Source organism: Salvelinus namaycush, chromosome 12, assembly GCF_016432855.1.
Source record: "Salvelinus namaycush isolate Seneca chromosome 12, SaNama_1.0, whole genome shotgun sequence".
NCBI classification, from domain to species: Eukaryota; Metazoa; Chordata; class Actinopteri; order Salmoniformes; family Salmonidae; genus Salvelinus; species Salvelinus namaycush.
The window spans coordinates 4,094,467-4,112,221 of NC_052318.1; the positions used below are offsets into that span (position 1 = coordinate 4,094,467).

The 17,755-nt window shown below is 42.6% G+C and overlaps 1 protein-coding gene and 1 long non-coding RNA gene across 2 annotated transcripts; one reads left to right on the forward strand and one right to left on the reverse strand.

Annotated features, from left to right (window-relative positions):
* Positions 1-983: 983 nt before the first annotated feature.
* On the reverse strand, positions 984-11,127 carry LOC120056827 (ubiquitin-conjugating enzyme E2 G1-like). The gene is made up of 6 exons (XM_039005056.1): positions 10,950-11,127; positions 3,929-4,031; positions 3,488-3,585; positions 3,046-3,224; positions 2,662-2,784; positions 984-2,458 (listed from the first exon to the last, which is right to left on the reverse strand). The coding sequence occupies exons 1-5, from the start codon at positions 10,993-10,995 to the stop codon at positions 2,698-2,700; spliced, it is 513 nt and encodes a 170-aa protein (XP_038860984.1). The 5' UTR covers positions 10,996-11,127; the 3' UTR covers positions 984-2,458; positions 2,662-2,697.
* Positions 9,582-17,713, forward strand: LOC120056828. The gene is made up of 4 exons (XR_005477843.1): positions 9,582-9,788; positions 16,685-16,769; positions 17,407-17,506; positions 17,652-17,713. It is a non-coding gene; the product is annotated as an uncharacterized LOC120056828 (long non-coding RNA).
* The last annotated feature ends 42 nt before the right edge of the window (positions 17,714-17,755 follow it).

Sequence of the window (17,755 nt, forward strand, 5' to 3'; positions counted from 1 at the left end):
CAGCACAAGAACTGTTAATATGGAGCTTCGTGAATTGGGTTTCCATGGCCGAGCAGCGACACACAAGTCCAAAATCACCATGCGCAATGGCAAGCGTCGGCTGGAGTGGTGTAAGGCTTGCCACCATTGGACTCTGGAACAGTAGAAACGCATTCTCTGGAGTGATGAATCACACTTCACCATCTGGCAGTCCGACAAACAAATCTGGGTTTGGCAGATGCCAGGAGAGCGCTACCTGCCCAAATACATAGTGCAAACTGTAAAGTTTGGTGGAGGAGGAATAATGGTTTGGACCTGTTTTTCATGGTTTGGCTAGGCCCCTTAGTTCAAGTGAAGGAAGATCTTAACATTCTAAACAATTCTGTTCTTCCAACTTTGTGGCAACAGTTTGGGGAAGGTCTTTTTCCTATTTAAGCATAACAATGCCCCCCATCAACAAAGCAAGGTCCATGCAGAATTGGTTTGTCGAGATTGATGTAGAAGAACTTGACTGGCCTACACAGAGCCCTGACCTCAACTCCATCGAAAACCTTTGGGATGAATTGGAGTTTCCGAATGCGAGGCAGGCCTAATCGCCCAACATCAGTGCCCGACTTCACTAATGCTCTTGTGGCTGAATGGCAGCAAGTCCTCGCAGCAATGTTCCAACATCTAGTGGAAAGCCTTCCCAGAAGAGTGGAGGCTGTTATAGCAGCAAATGGGGTGGACCAACTCCATATTAATGTCCATGATTTTTGAATGAGATGTTTGTCGAGCAGGTGTCCACATACTTTTAGTCATGTAGTGTATGTTTCACCTCAGGCAGGGTTTCCCAAACTCTGTCCTGAATCAGCTGTTTAGAACTGGGGGGGGGGGGAGGACCAAGTTTGGGATACCCTGACCTAGGGATTCAGACACCACATGATACAGATACACATGAGAACATGCTAGGTAGTAAGATCATGTGTGTAACAAAGAAGTACATGTCTGATAATATGACAAAACATTGTACATATCATTTTCATTAAAAGAAAACACCCCAACAATTATTGGAGGGGAATCATATTTTAAAATAACTCACTACACAAGGTGACAATTTTCATAACATGAAAAATATACATCAGTATTTTGTCTTTGTACATTAGGCAAGTAAACTGCAATAGTCCATCAGAGCCAGAATAAAATAATACACCAGGGGAAATCGAGATTCAGGGAGAAGAGGAAGGGAAAATAAAACATGGCACAAACATACATTTTAAATCAAAACCCAGACACTACCAGCATGGAAACCTAATGTTAAAGCATGCATAACAAATCCTACCTAGGACACCACACAAAGGAAATCAAGCGTTGTAAATTAATCTGCTTCATCAAGGTGAAATAGCTCCCCACGTCACCCTAAATCTCATCAGAATATTAAAACAAATATAAGACTGTACACCACACACCCGGGGAAGGTTATTGCTACACCAAATGGTTACCAATATTTTTGATTATACATTGTACTGGTGTGAAGGGTTATAAAATAACACTTAAGCAGTTAACAATTTCTCTGAAACTAACTCTGGTTCAATACAGGGTGCAATTGCCAAGCAATTTAATAGGAGGCACTTTTGAAAAATGTATAATTAAAAACCTAACTATGAGCTCAATTTGTGAATGCATGACTTGTAATGGCCATGTTCATCTCCAAAGAAACACACCAGAACTTGACAAATGGGGTATGTGATCAATTCGGGGTACATGTCCACCACGGTAGGGGAAGTTCATAATGTTGTTAAAATCCAAAATAAAGACTTGCCTCTATAACCTTATATATTTTTTTAAACGGTGACTTACAGCAAATTTTCCTGAAGTGCTAAGGGTGAAGGACCCATCATGACAAGCATGCTACATGATGTGTCTATTTTAGTGCACCCTCTGCCATTTTGGCCTGATACTCCGGTCATTCTAGAACCAAACGCCGCTGTTCTCCAACAGTGAGATTCTACAACAGCAACGCATTCTTACCCTTCTGCCTTCTTCAAGGCTTCCTGTCCATCAAAGCAACCTGTAACATACCTATACTAATACACACTAGAGTGGATGTTGAATGGGGAAGAGGACTAAAAACTTCAATAACTTACAGGGCTCAAATTCTACCTACAGAAGCACTACTTATTTGGTACTATGTGTCTTGCTGGATGGGTAGGAACAGTTGATATATTATCCAGTTGTAGGTCTGTGCTATATACAGGTCTTTACAATCTCTTCCTGAAAAGTTCATAGACTTCAAAAAACGTGTTATTCATCTTCTGTTTTGTTGTTTTTGAGTTGGCACTTGCGTGGCGGTTTTCGGTCAGCATGTGGTAACAGCTGTTAAGTTCTATTGCAGCCTATTGTTGCCAGACGGTTTCTGCCAAATGCAATGAAGACGAGCCTGGCAATCGGGTGGTAGAGTGCAGGAAAACAGTGCCATGTTGTTTCTCAAATTGGAGACCTGTGGAAGACAAGAACTTGAAACTTAGAACATATTGATATACTGTAATACACTTCCAGTATAGTGTCTTTCAGAAAATCCAACAGGTATGAACAAAGTGTGAACAGCTGGATAAGTGACTCAGAGATGCAGTATAATAGCATTGGGACCTCTTCAAAATTACAAGACATGGCTTGTAAAAGACCAAAGTCCACTATTCTTACCCTGAAAAAGTGAAGCTAGAAGCAGCTTGATAAAATTCACTCAAAGGCAGTCTCTTGGCTCTTTCTTACACAACGGGCCACTTTTCTTTTGAATTCCCCATGTCGGTCTTCCCTCCACTCTTTCTGCAGGGGAAATCAAAGGTGCAAAAACATTTAAGTTCAAAGATGACACAGTTCTGCTCTCCACAAAAAGGCAAATTTGATGTTTGAGAACCTGGAACATTCAGAATATATTCAGAATTCTGTGCACTAAAGAGACAGAATAGAAATCACCATTTACTCCTTTTGTCCCAAACAACAATCCCCTGATTGTCTACGTATAAAGAACTAATCCGTGTGAGCTTAAACCAGTGATTTGGCCCCTCAGGTAAAAATGAGACTCACTGCAGCATCGACATTGGCAGGCGAGTCTCCGTTCGGGTCTGCCAACATAGAGATAACACTAATCATGATGGTTTCCACTGTGTGGATGGGTAGCCAACGCTCCTCAGGCTTCTCATAGCCGTACTTATCCTCACCAGGCTCGTGTAAAATAGATATACATACGTCACCGTTCTTGTCAACTGCAAACAGGACAAGAGACATGAAATTAGACTTGTTACATGAAAAGGTTTCAATAGAACACATCCATTTATTTATGTGTGTGTGTAAACAAGGATTTTGGTGCATTCCAAAAAAATCTTTACTTTACTGAGAAACACAACCTATCCTCCAGAGGGATAGCTGACATTTCCCAAACAGTAAAACAGACCCCCCCCCAAAAAAGGTACTAACACTTCTAAGAGAAAAAAAAACAACATACCCAGTACAATTGACCCATACTTACCATTAGGGTGCCATATATCTGTGATAAATGTCATTTTAGGTGGCCTCAGAGGGTAGTCTTTGGGAAACGTGAGATGTGCTTTGAACACACCACCTTCACTGTGAACAGGAAGGCAGAGAGAAATGCCTGTCGTTATGGTCAAATAGCAGGGGTTGGTAAGATCCAAAAATTTTGACAGACAACTGTTGTACATGACAAATACATTAGTGGTGCTCGGGTTGACTCATATCCCGCAGTCCCCATGGTTATGGGGAGTTAGGCCTACTGCATTTTCTCCCTGGTCCCTAAACGTCTTTGCTTCGAGATTGAAGCAGAGATGACAGATGGGTTATTAGCAATAGCTGAACCGCGCACCACTAAAATACCTCCCCACATCCAAATACTCGCCAGCTGACTCATCAACACAGCAAAATCAGAGTGGAACTGGGCTGGCAGACTTACTAGCATGTGTCTGGTGGGCCGATTATTAAGACTTCCCATCTGTAGAGGTCGTTATCGTCTATCAAACCTGCCGAGAATCCCTCCACTGGGTTCTTATTCAGCTCTGGGAAATCAAGAGAAAACATTAACAGTTTTTTCCATCTGAAATACACAACAAAATAAATAGTAGTGTCTCTACGGTGATGTTTGACAGTGCCGTCCTACGGTGATGTTTGACAGTGCCGTCCTACGGTGATGTTTGACAGTGCCGTCCTACGGTGATGTTTGACAGTGCCGTCCTACGGTGATGTTTGACAGTGCCGTCCTACGGTGATGTTTGACAGTGCCGTCCTACGGTGATGTTTGACAGTGCCGTCCTACGGTGATGTTTGACAGTGCCGTCCTACGGTGATGTTTGACAGTGCCGTCCTACGGTGATGTTTGACAGTGCCGTCCTACGGTGATGTTTGACAGTGCCGTCCTACGGTGATGTTTGACAGTGCCGTCCTACGGTGATGTTTGACAGTGCCGTCCTACGGTGATGTTTGACAGTGCCGTCCTACGGTGATGTTTGACAGTGCCGTCCTACGGTGATGTTTGACAGTGCCGTCCTACGGTGATGTTTGACAGTGCCGTCCTACGGTGATGTTTGACAGTGCCGTCCTACGGTGATGTTTGACAGTGCCGTCCTACGGTGATGTTTGACAGTGCCGTCCTACGGTGATGTTTGACAGTGCCGTCCTACGGTGATGTTTGACAGTGCCGTCCTACGGTGATGTTTGACAGTGCCGTCCTACGGTGATGTTTGACAGTGTTGTTCTACGGTGATGTTTGACAGTGCCGTCCTACGGTGATGTTTGACAGTGCCGTCCTACGGTGATGTTTGACAGTGCCGTTCTACGGTGATGTTTGACAGTGCCGTCCTACGGTGATGTTTGACAGTGTTGTTCTACGGTGATGTTTGACAGTGCCGTCCTACGGTGATGTTTGACAGTGCCGTTCTACGGTGATGTTTGACAGTGCCGTTCTACGGTGATGTTTGACAGTGCCGTCCTACGGTGATGTTTGACAGTGCCGTTCTACGGTGATGTTTGACAGTGCCGTTCTACGGTGATGTTTGACAGTGCCGTTCTACGGTGATGTTTGACAGTGTTGTTCTACGGTGATGTTTGACAGTGCCGTCCTACGGTGATGTTTGACAGTGCCGTCCTACGGTGATGTTTGACAGTGCCGTCCTACGGTGATGTTTGACAGTGCCGTTCTACGGTGATGTTTGACAGTGTTGTTCTACGGTGATGTTTGACAGTGCCGTCCTACGGTGATGTTTGACAGTGCCGTTCTACGGTGATGTTTGACAGTGCCGTCCTACGGTGATGTTTGACAGTGCCGTCCTACGGTGATGTTTGACAGTGCCGTTCTACGGTGATGTTTGACAGTGCCGTCCTACGGTGATGTTTGACAGTGCCGTCCTACGGTGATGTTTGACAGTGCCGTCCTACGGTGATGTTTGACAGTGCCGTTCTACGGTGATGTTTGACAGTGCCGTTCTACGGTGATGTTTGACAGTGCCGTTCTACGGTGATGTTTGACAGTGCCGTTCTACGGTGATGTTTGACAGTGCCGTTCTACGGTGATGTTTGACAGTGCCGTTCTACGGTGATGTTTGACAGTGCCGTCCTACGGTGATGTTTGACAGTGCCGTCCTACGGTGATGTTTGACAGTGCCGTCCTACGGTGATGTTTGACAGTGCCGTCCTACGGTGATGTTTGACAGTGCCGTCCTACGGTGATGTTTGACAGTGCCGTTCTACGGTGATGTTTGACAGTGCCGTCCTACGGTGATGTTTGACAGTGCCGTTCTAAGGTGATGTTTGACAGTGCCGTCCTACGGTGATGTTTGACAGTGCCGTTCTACGGTGATGTTTGACAGTGCCGTCCTACGGTGATGTTTGACAGTGCCGTTCTACGGTGATGTTTGACAGTGCCGTCCTACGGTGATGTTTGACAGTGCCGTTCTACGGTGATGTTTGACAGTGCCGTCCTACGGTGATGTTTGACAGTGTTGTTCTACGGTGATGTTTGACAGTGCCGTTCTACGGTGATGTTTGACAGTGCCGTCCTACGGTGATGTTTGACAGTGCCGTCCTACGGTGATGTTTGACAGTGCCGTCCTACGGTGATGTTTGACAGTGTTGTTCTACGGTGATGTTTGACAGTGCCGTTCTACGGTGATGTTTGACAGTGCCGTCCTACGGTGATGTTTGACAGTGCCGTCCTACGGTGATGTTTGACAGTGCCGTCCTACGGTGATGTTTGACAGTGCCGTCCTACGGTGATGTTTGAAGTGCAGTTCTACGGTGATGTTTGACAGTGCCGTCCTACGGTGATGTTTGACAGTGCCGTCCTACGGTGATGTTTGACAGTGCCGTCCTACGGTGATGTTTGACAGTGCCGTCCTACGGTGATGTTTGACAGTGCCGTCCTACGGTGATGTTTGACAGTGCAGTTCTACGGTGATGTTTGACAGTGCCGTCCTACGGTGATGTTTGACAGTGCCGTCCTACGGTGATGTTTGACAGTGCCGTCCTACGGTGATGTTTGACAGTGTTGTTCTACGGTGATGTTTGACAGTGCCGTCCTACGGTGATGTTTGACTTTTCAACTCTATCCAGTCAATAAAGTGAGACATCCATCTCACTAATCAGTATGTGGAAATGCTGGAGTCAGCCTTCTCAGACTGAAAATGTTCCTCTGTGAACATAAATCTTATATTCCACAAATCATCCTTAACCCTAATTTTTATTTTATTTTATTTTTTTATAAAAAGTGATATCCCTATAAAGTGCCCATTAAACCAAATAAACAGCTTCCTAAGTAGCAGTTTAAACTGAACTCAGAAGTTCACTGTGGTTTAGATGTGCTGTTGCTGTGGCAGCCCGTCTCCTGCTGTGCTGAAACACCAGCACAGTCAAACAACTGTACCCATCTGTCACATCCTGGGCTCTGGTCCTAAAAGAATCAACTTGGTATGTGGATTTCAACTATTTCATTTCCTCACGAAACAACCATCTCAACAGTGAAGTCAACCTAAAGAGGGCATATTAAAATGGTTCCAATAACACACCTCTTATTGTGTAAGTAACTAGTCAAGCATTCTAAATACAGCAATTATTCATAAACACTAACTTGATCAGGGCTTGCTCAGCTCCACCTTCACCTCAAAGCAGAGCAGTAAACAGTGACCACTGCTGTTACTGGGGGGTGGGCGACTATTACTACGACTGCTGTTACTGGGGGATGAGCGACTATTACTACGACTGCTGTTACTGGGGGGGTGGGTGACTATTACTACGACTGCTGTTACTGGGGGGGTGAGCGACTATTACTACGACTGCTGTTACTGGGGGGGTGAGCGACTATTACTACGACTGCTGTTACTGGGGGGTGGGCGACTATTACTACGACTGCTGTTACTGGGGGGTGGGCGACTATTACTACGACTGCTGTTACTGGGGGGTGGGCGACTATTACTACGACTGCTGTTACTGGGGGGTGAGCGACTATTACTACGACTGCTGTTACTGGGGGGGTGAGCGACTATTACTACGACTGCTGTTACTGGGGGGTGGGCGACTATTACTACGACTGCTGTTACTGGGGGGTGGGCGACTATTACTACGACTGCTGTTACTGGGGGGTGGGCGACTATTACTACGACTGCTGTTACTGGGGGGTGGGCGACTATTACTACGACTGCTGTTACTGGGGGGGTGAGCGACTATTACTAGGACTGCTGTTAATGGTGGTGAGTGACTACGACTACTGCTGTTAATGGGGGTGAGCGAGGAGTCAAAGGGAAACTGATGTAGTACCAATGATGTGTATAAACCCTGGACTGACAGGGGGCGCTGTATTGAAGCCAAAAGGGCAGCTATCCTGGCACTCAATTTTTTTTAAGCTATAGTAATGCATTTATTAATGTCTACACAATATGGCTGACTGGTGGCTTCAAAGCCAATCAACAGCCAATACATAGCATCAGCAATCCAGGGTGTATATACAGTACTAGTCAAAAGTTTGGAAACACCTACTCATTCAAGGGTTTATCTTTATTTATACTATTTTCTACATTATAGAATAATAGTGAAGACATCAAAACTATGAAATAACAGATATGGAATCATGTAGTAACCCAAAAAAAAGTGTTATATAAAATACATTTTGTATTTGAGATTCTTCAAAATAGCCACCCTTTGCCTTGATGACAGCTTTGCACACTCTTGGCATTCTCTCAACCAGCTTCATGAGGTAGTCACCTGGAAAGCATCTCAATTAACAGGTGCCCCTTGTTCATTTGTGGAATTTATTCCCTTCTTAATGCGTTTGAGCCAATCAGTTGTGTTGTGACAAGGTAGGGGTGGTATACAGGAGGCCTATTTGGAAACAGACTAAGTCCATATTATGGCAAGAACAGCTCAAATAAGCAAAGAGAAACGACAGTCCATCATTACTTTAAGACATGAAGGTCAGTCAATGTGAAACATTAAGAACTTTTAAAGTTTCTTCAAGTGAAGTCGCAAAAACCATCAAGCGCTATGATGAAACTGACTCATGAGGACCGCCACAGGAAAGGAAGACCCAGAGTTTCCTCTGCTGCAGGATAAGTTCATTAGAGTTAAATACAACTCAGATTGCAGCCCAAATAAATGCTTCAGAGTTCAAGTAAGACACATCAACTGTTCAGAGGAAACTCTGTGAATCAGGCCTTAATGGTCAAATTGGTGCAAAAAAACACAACTACTAAAAGGACAAGCAATGAACATTAGACCGGTGGAAATCTGTCCTTTGGTTTGATGAGTCCAATTTTGAGATTTTTGGTTCCAACCGCTGTGTCTTTGTGAGTCGCAGAGTAGGTGAATGGATGATCTCCACATGTGTGGTTCCCACCATGAGACATGAAGGAGGAGGTGTGATGGTGCTTTGCTGGTGACACGGTCTGTGATTTATTTAGAATTCAAGGCACACTTAACCAGCATGGCTACTACAGCATTCTGCAGTCATACGCCATCCCATCTGGTTTGTGCTTAGTGGGACTATCATTTGTTTTTCAACAGGACAATGACCCAACACACCTGCAGGCTGTGTAAGGGCTATTTGCCCAAGAAGGAGAGTGATGAGTGCTGCATCAGATTGCATCCGCAATCACCCGATCTCAACCCAATTGAGATGGTTTGGGATGAGTTGGACCACAGAGTGAAGGAAAAGCAGTCAACAAGTGCTCAGCATATGTGGGAACTACTTCAAGACTGCTGGAAAAGCATCATTCCTCGTGAAGCTGGTTGAGAGAATGTCAAGAGTGTGCAAAGCTGTCATCAAGGCAAAGGGTGGCTACTTTGAAGAATCTCAAATATACATATGGTTTGATTTAACACTTTTTGTTGGTTACTACATGGTTCGTTGTGTTAATTGATTGTTTTTATGTCTCCACTATTATTTTTAATATTTGTATAAAATAGTCCAAACTAAAACCCTTGAATGAGTAATTGTGTTCAAACGTTTGACTGGTAGTGTACGTTCTGAAGTAGTACATCCCCTTTGAACAGCAACCCTGGCGATCATGTTTAGGGCCAGCGAAGGCCTCTGGAACACAGCCACATGGGGCTTTAGACTGAACTGTTCTCCCTCAGCTGAGAAACCTTGGCAAGGTGCAGCATAGCCAAGTAAAACTCAACGATACAGTGTACCTCAGACTACATCGAGTCGCTGTCAGTCGATACGAGGAAACAGACGGTTGTTGTATTTTATGAACGTTTAATGAAAAGTATGGATTACAGCAAACAAATTAAGGCACACCGCTACGGAGTACCAACATATGTACACGGTAAGGGTTTAAGTTTCGACCTTCGGCGACTCGATGTAGTCGGAGATACAGTCCACACACTCGTCTCCGCTCAACTTCGTTGAAGTCAAGTACATCGTGGAGTTTAATTTTACTTGGCTAGGAGCAGCAGTGTTTGTTTATGTATGTCTGTAACTTTTACATGTGTATGAAAAAGGAAATAAGATATCATGGTGAAATCATGGGCTATTGTACACAATTGATTTCATATCCCCCTTCAACATAAAAAAAAAAATCGAACGATATAACATGGTATCTATCACTCTGAATAGGTCATTTTAAGTTTGACAGATACAGCCATATTAGGCTAGCTAGGTACATTTCTGAACGTACACCTGGCACCTCGGTTATTTGAGGTAGTTAGCGAGCCGCTAATCATGGAAATCGGTGGTGTGCAGGGATTATACCATGCCTAGTTGACTAGACATTATGCTGCCTTACAGTCAAGAGACAATTTGTTCTGCATGAAGGGAAAAATAACGGGTGGTTCAGTTAAACTCCTGCACGGCCCTTGCTTAATTTAAAATCAAGCTGACAGTTGTCCAATGACCACCAACTGGCAGTTGACGTGTGTCTGCTAACGTTAGCTAGCAATCGACATCACGTTCAAAACAAAGGGATAGTATATTACACGTTACGTTTAGCTTGCTATCTAGTTAGCTAGCTAAAGTTGAACCATTTCGCGTCCACAATAACAATTTTATCTTTAAACAACGTGGACGTTACCCCCAACATACATTTGGATGGCTAGCCACCGAACGACTAAATATTACCCCAAACTTGGTTGAAAGATAGAAAATATTGTAGCAATGCTAGCTAAATTACTGCCAACTGTAACGTTAGATTTAGCTTGTTGGCTAGTAACGTTGGTACAACAGGGGGCTTAGACCACATATTTTATTTGACTCGCTATATTCAACTATCAAAACGAAGTATGCCAAGATGTGACATCTCACACCATATACACGATAGTAGCTAGATCGATAAAGTAAAAGCCGAAACAAAGATTACATGTGCCGCAAGTGGGCCAAATGAGATGGATTAGCTAACGTTAGCTAGCATAGCAACCCGACAAGCGAAAAATAACGTTTATAACTAGGTAACGTTAAATTAGTTGACGTTAGCCACCAGTTTATAAATTACCTGCCAGCTGTCTCCTGAGTAACAGTGCTGCCTGAGGCTCCGTCATGTTTTTACAACTTGGATTACAAAATGACAAATGTTAATATTGCGAGGTGAGAGAATTAGCTAGCTATTTATTTTCAATAAATAACGACAGCGCCGGTGCAGTTCTTCTTCTTCGATATAACAGCAGTACGCAAACAAACGTTAAAGGTGCATGCCACCACCTACTGTGCTGGAGTGTGTGATCAATCACGGTTTACAATTCTTCTTCTTCATCTTCTTTGATTAGGTTTAACGGCGATTGGCATCCAATAAATGTTACATTACCGCCACCTACTTTACTGGAGTATAACTCCCTTACACTTTGCTTGAAAATAATAATAATAATTTATAAATCCTCCTACCTAATTTAGTACTTATAAGAAAGTAATAAAGAGCCCTTCTAACTTCTAATAGACCCTCCCCCACCCCAAAAAACCCTTCCAACCTCAATGATCCTACACTTTCCCTCTCTGCAACATACTGTAATTATACAATACTTACAACAATATAGCAACACATGCTATATTTCATCGAGCATACACTCCAGACACAAACCATTCACATGCTGCCAACCAGATGTAATGACATGTTCAATGTAAAATGTCCTAAGCGCAATCGAGCAAACAACACCTCTTCCTTCCTAATCTGACCTTTCAATCTTTGTCCACCTTTCTATGTGAGGCATGTAAATGCTGGCCCTTGGGCTCAGAGTCCCATCTCTTCTGCCACACATCTATCAAAATGGCTCTGATCTTACATTTGTCCTCACCTCTGCTCAGTGGAACATTAATATCAATTATATCTTGTTTCAAAGCTCTTTTAGCTAACTGGTCTACAATTTCATTCCCTTCCACACCCGAATGTGCTGGGACCCAACAGAATCTCACTAATACACATATTCTCTCAATTCTCCATAATAACATTAATACCTCCAATAGTAGATCACACCTATTAGATTTACCAGATGATCAACTATTTAATCCAGACAGAGAATCTGAGCATACTATAATTCTAACAGCCTTGGTTTCTCAAATGACTGCCTCGCCTGGTTCACCAACTACTTCTCAGACAGAGTTCAGTGTGTCAAATCGGAGGGCCTGTTGTCCGGACCTCTGGCAGTCTCTATGGGGGTGCCACAGGGTTCAATTCTTGGGCCGACTCATTCCTCTGTATATATCAATGATGTCGCTCTTGCTGCTGGTAATTCTCTGATCCACCTCTACGCAGACGACACCATTCTGTATACATCTGGCCCTTCTTTGTTAACAAATCTCCAAACGAGCTTCAATGCCATACAACACTGCCTCCGTGGCCTCCAACTGCTTTTAAATGCTAGTGATTGCTGCCCGCAGCCGCCTGCCCGACTAGCATCACTATTCTGGACGGTTCTGAGTTAGAATATGTGGACAACTATAAATACCTAGGTTTCTGGCAAGACTGTAAACTCTCTTTCCATACTCACATTAAGCATCTCCAATCCAAAATTAAATCTAGAATCGGCTTCCTATTTCGCAACAAAGCCTCCTTCAGTCATGTCGCAAAACATACCCTCGTAAAACTGACTATCCTACTGATCCTTGACTTCGGCGATGTCATTTACAAAATAGCCTCCAACACTCTACTCAGACTACATCTAGTTTGCTATCACAGTGCCATCCATTTTGTCACCAAAGCCCCACATACTACCCACCACTGCGACCTTTATGCTCTCGTTGGCTGGTCCTCGTGTAACAGTATAGCTTCCATCCCTCTCCTCGCCCCTACCTGAGCTCGAACCAGGAACCCTCTGCACACATCGACAGCAGCCACCCTCGAAGCAATCATTACCCATCGCTCCACAAAAGCTGCGGCCCTTGCAGGGCAAGGGGAACAACTACTTCAAGGTCTCAGAGCGAGTGACGTCACCGATTTAAACGCTATTAGCGCGCACCACCGCTAACTAGCTAGCCATTTCACATCGGTTACACTCGCTACATATTCGCCGCCAAACCCACTGGCTCCAGGTCATCTATAAATCTTTGCTAGGTAAAGACCCGCCTTATCTCAGCTCACTGGTCACCATAGCAACACCCACCCGTAGCACGCACTCCAGCAGGTGTATTTCACTGGTCATCCCCAAAGCCAACACTTACTTTGGCCGCCTTTCCTTCCAGTTCGCTGCTGCCATTGACTGGAACGAATTGCAGCTTACTGAAGCTGGAGACTTATATCTCCCTCTCTAACTTTAAGCATCAGCTGTCAGAGCAGCTTACTGATCACTGTACACAGCCAATCTGTAAAGAGCACACCCAACTACCTCATCCCCATATTGTTATTTATCTTCTTGCTCTTTTGCACCCCAGTATCTCTACTTGCACATCATCATCTGCACATCTATCACTCCAGTGTTAATGCTAAATTGTAATTATTTCACCTCCGTGGCCTATTTATTACCTTACCTCCCTAATCTTCTACATTTGCACACACTGTACATAGATTTTTCTATTGTGTTATTGACTGTACGTTTGTTTATGTGTAACTCTGTGTTGTTGTTTTTGCCGCACTGCTTTGCTTTATCTTGGCCCGGTCGCAGTTGTAAATGAGAACTTGTTCTCATCTGGCCTACCTGGTTAAATAAAGGTATTAAAAAAATATATAATATCCAAAGGCATCTCACCTGCCTCCAATAGTAGGCACATACAGACATTGATTTAAATGCATCAACATATATCCTTAAAGCTATATACTGGATTTTGTCCAGCCTGTGAAGCCATTTCTTCACCGCTTGTTCCATGAACTATACACCCATGATAAATTGTCGTCCTGATCAGAGCTCTTTAAATATCCATCCACGACTGTTTATCATCACCCCGTTCATAACCAGAGACAAAGCGCATAAGATTCACCACCTTCTTACACTATGTTTGAACATTTATTTCATGATTTTCCGTGTAAATCACTCATTGAACCATACTCAAATATTTATACTTAGAAAGCCTCCCCATAGGCTGTCCATACAGAAACAACTGTATATTATCAGTAACTTTCTTCTTTGTGAAGAACATAGAACAAGACTTCGCCACTGACAATTTAAAACCCCAGTCAATAGACCATCTTTCAACACCCACTATAGTTTGTTGAATAGATTTGATCACATTAGATATATTCCTTCCCCTCTTCCAAATTGCACCATCAGCAGCATATAGGGAAGCCTCAATTCCCCTACCTACATTCAAAAACACATCATTAATCATAATGTTGAACAAAGTAGGACTGATAGCACTGCCTTGAGGAATACCATTGTCTACTCCATAGACATCAGATAAAATGGATCCTATTTTAACTCGAAAATTGCGATTTAAATAAGAAGGCCAAAACCCAGTTATATAATCTCCCACCAATACCAAGTCTTTCCATCTTAATCAGTAGGCCTTCTCTCCATATAGTGTCATAAGCCTTTTCAATGTCAAAAAAGACAGTAGCCATTACTTCTTTCATGACCAGAGTTTTTTTCAACTTCATTACTCACCTTTACTAATGCATCCAAAGTAGATCTACCTTTACTAATGCATCCAATGTAGATCTACCTTTACTAACGCACCCAAAGTAGATCTACCTTTACTAATGCATCCAATGTAGATTTACCTTTACTAGTGCATCCAAAGTAGATCTACCTTTACTAATGCATCCAAAGTAGATCTACCTTTACGGAATCCACTTATACATTGACTCAATAAACCTCCATGTTCCAGGAAATATGACAATCAGTTGACCGTAATCTTTTCCATCAGTTTTCACAAGTTAGAGGTCAGTGCTATTGGTCTATAACTATCAGCACCATGAAGAGTTCTTACCAGGCTTTACATAAGGTAATATTACTGCATGTTTCCAACCACAAGATATAACCCCCCTCACTCCAAATCTTATTAAATAATCCAAGGGGAACATGTATGACCTCATCAGGTTGATGCTTAAACATTGCGTAGCACAACTGATCACGACCTAAGGGCTGTATATCCACAGCCTATTAAGGCTGAACACAGCTCATGTATGGTAAAACCAGCATCCAAAGAAGAGTCAACAGTATCCCTTTTCTTATACACATTAACATAAGCATTTAAAATCTCACACCTGCATTGCTTATATACATCGTCCAAAGTCACCTCACCATGTATGCTAGCAAATGTCTCCCCCAACAAGTCAGTTTTTTCTTTATCAGATCCCGGACATTTTTTGATCCATAACCAAAACTGGAAGTCGAGCATCTTCCATTCCTCTTCTTCAACATAGAGCATACATCCCCCAGCTCAGTACCCTTGCCTATTGTAGAGCAGAACTGTCTCCATGCATTTCTCTTGACAGACTTAATGACCCTACGTACTAAAGCTCTCTTCCTTTGAAAATCAACTAGATTCTCAGAAGTCATATTTGCACGCAACACTCTGTAAACCCTATTTAGTTCTCGTATAGCCGCAGTGCACTCTTCAGTCCACCAAGGAACCACCTTCCTTTTCTCACCCACTTCACTCACTGGCACATATACATTCGCAGCACTCAAAATCAGAGGTCACAGAAAGCAGCACATACATCAACCCGGCCTCTCTAAAGACAAACTGTCCAACAGACTTTAAGTAATGCTCACCAAACTTTTCCCAGTCTGCTTTATGAAATCACCATCTTCTAAATGGTACTCTATCTGGGGGCGGCAGGTAGCCTAGTGGTTAGAGTGTAGGGGCGGCAGGTAGCCTAGTGGTTAGAGTGTAGGGGCGGCAGGTAGCCTAGTGGTTAGAGTGTAGGGTTTGAGTGTAGGGGCGGTAGCCTAGTGGTTAGAGCGTTGATCCAGTAACCGAAAGGTTGCTAGATCGAATCCCCGAGCTGACAAGGTAAAAATCTGCCGTTCTGCCCCTGAACAAGGCAGTTAACCCACTGTTCCTAGGCCGTCATTTTAAATAAGAATTTGTTCTTAACTGACTTGCCTAGTTAAATAAAGGTTAAATAAAAATCTGGAATAGTAACATCAAAGTTTATGGTACACGAAATTGGGAAATGATCACTTCCAACAGTAGAATCATTCATTACATTACATTCACACATATATGCAATCGAGTTAGAAGCCAGTGTGAGCTCCAGGCAGGATGTAACCCATCTAATAACATCAACTCTTGTACCACATTCATCGTTAAGACATACAGTGCATTCGGAAAGTATTCAGACCCCTTGACTTTTTCCACATTTTGCAATGTTACAGCCTTATTCTAAAACGGATTAAATAGTTTCCACCCCCCCTCATCAATATACACACAATACCCCATAATGACAAAGCAAAAACAGAAGACTGAAATATAACAAAACGTTTGATATAGAAACACCAGATGTTTCAATTTTTTATGCTGATTAATTATGAAATTATGAAAAATATGAATATCATTCCACCCATGAGGCCACTAGGGGGCGATTTGGTCATTTGACTGCAGGAAAGGGGTCTACCCAATGGTGTGTTAGATACCACCCATATACGTTAGCTTGACACCCCCTCATTATCATATTAGAGGAATAAATACATAAATAAATAAATGAATGAAGAAATAATATAAATGAATGAAAATTTGATTTTTATTGAAATAATTAATGATGTATTTATGTGTGCATTCATTTATTTATGTATCTATTTATATGTGCATTTATTTATTCATGTATTTATGGGTGCATGTATTTATTTATAAATATGGCAGGTTTGATCCTCCATACATCAGGACCACAACCATGGATTCCATTCCGATGACCACACTGATTAATCTGCAATAATAACTTTCAAATGTAAGTATTCATGTCGTGTTTGTCCAGGATTTGATGACTTTTAGGACTAAGCAGTTTATTGAGAGTGCCCTCCTAACACATTTTCAACAACTTTTATTTTTTAATTGTTTTAATCAGTCAGCGACTATAAGCTCTGTGGAAACACTGTAGCACTTTAGAAAGTGACAACTGGGATATTTGTGTACAACTTAGTCAATATGTTTTACTCTAGGCCTAAGCCTGTTTCAAACTAGTAAACCGGAATCATGTAATTAACTTGGTCGGTTTTGATTATACTGTTTCTCTAAATGGGCATGCGGTAATTGTAGTTTATTTAGATGTTACACATCTTTATTTCACCCTGATTATCAAGCATTTTAGTAATTTTGTAACTGAGAATTCACTGTTTTACTTTTCTAGCCAATCAATCAAATGTATTTTATAGAGCCTTTTTTATATCAGCAGTTGTCACAAAGTGCTTTACAGATACCCAACCTAAAACCCTAAAGAACAAACAACGCAGGAGCAATTGGCTAGGGAAAACTCCAGAGAGGGAAGAAACCTAGAGAGTAACCATGCTCTGATGGCTGGCCAGTCCTCTTCATAAAGGTGCATTAATACAAGCATTTTCTTATCCCACTTGTATGTCTGTCCACAGAGCCCAGGATAAGAGTACCCAGAAATGCAATGCATCTATTTTCACCAGTAGATGGAGGAGAAGATCTAGGTCAGTGATCATATCTCCCAAACAAGCTTGGGTAAGTTCATGATACATTGTCACACTTGACTGTACTGTAGGTATGATTAGAAAAAGCGGGGACAGAGGGGACATGATATACTGGTGTTAAACAGACAGCTACCGTTCTCCAGAACAGATGAACATGTTTCTTTACTCCTCTACAGCCAAAAGTGTTAAGAAGACAGACAAATAATGAACAAGATTTTGCAGGTGGCAGAGACATGGGTGGTTCTAATAGTCTTTTTGGTAAGGTAATATTTTTTTTTAT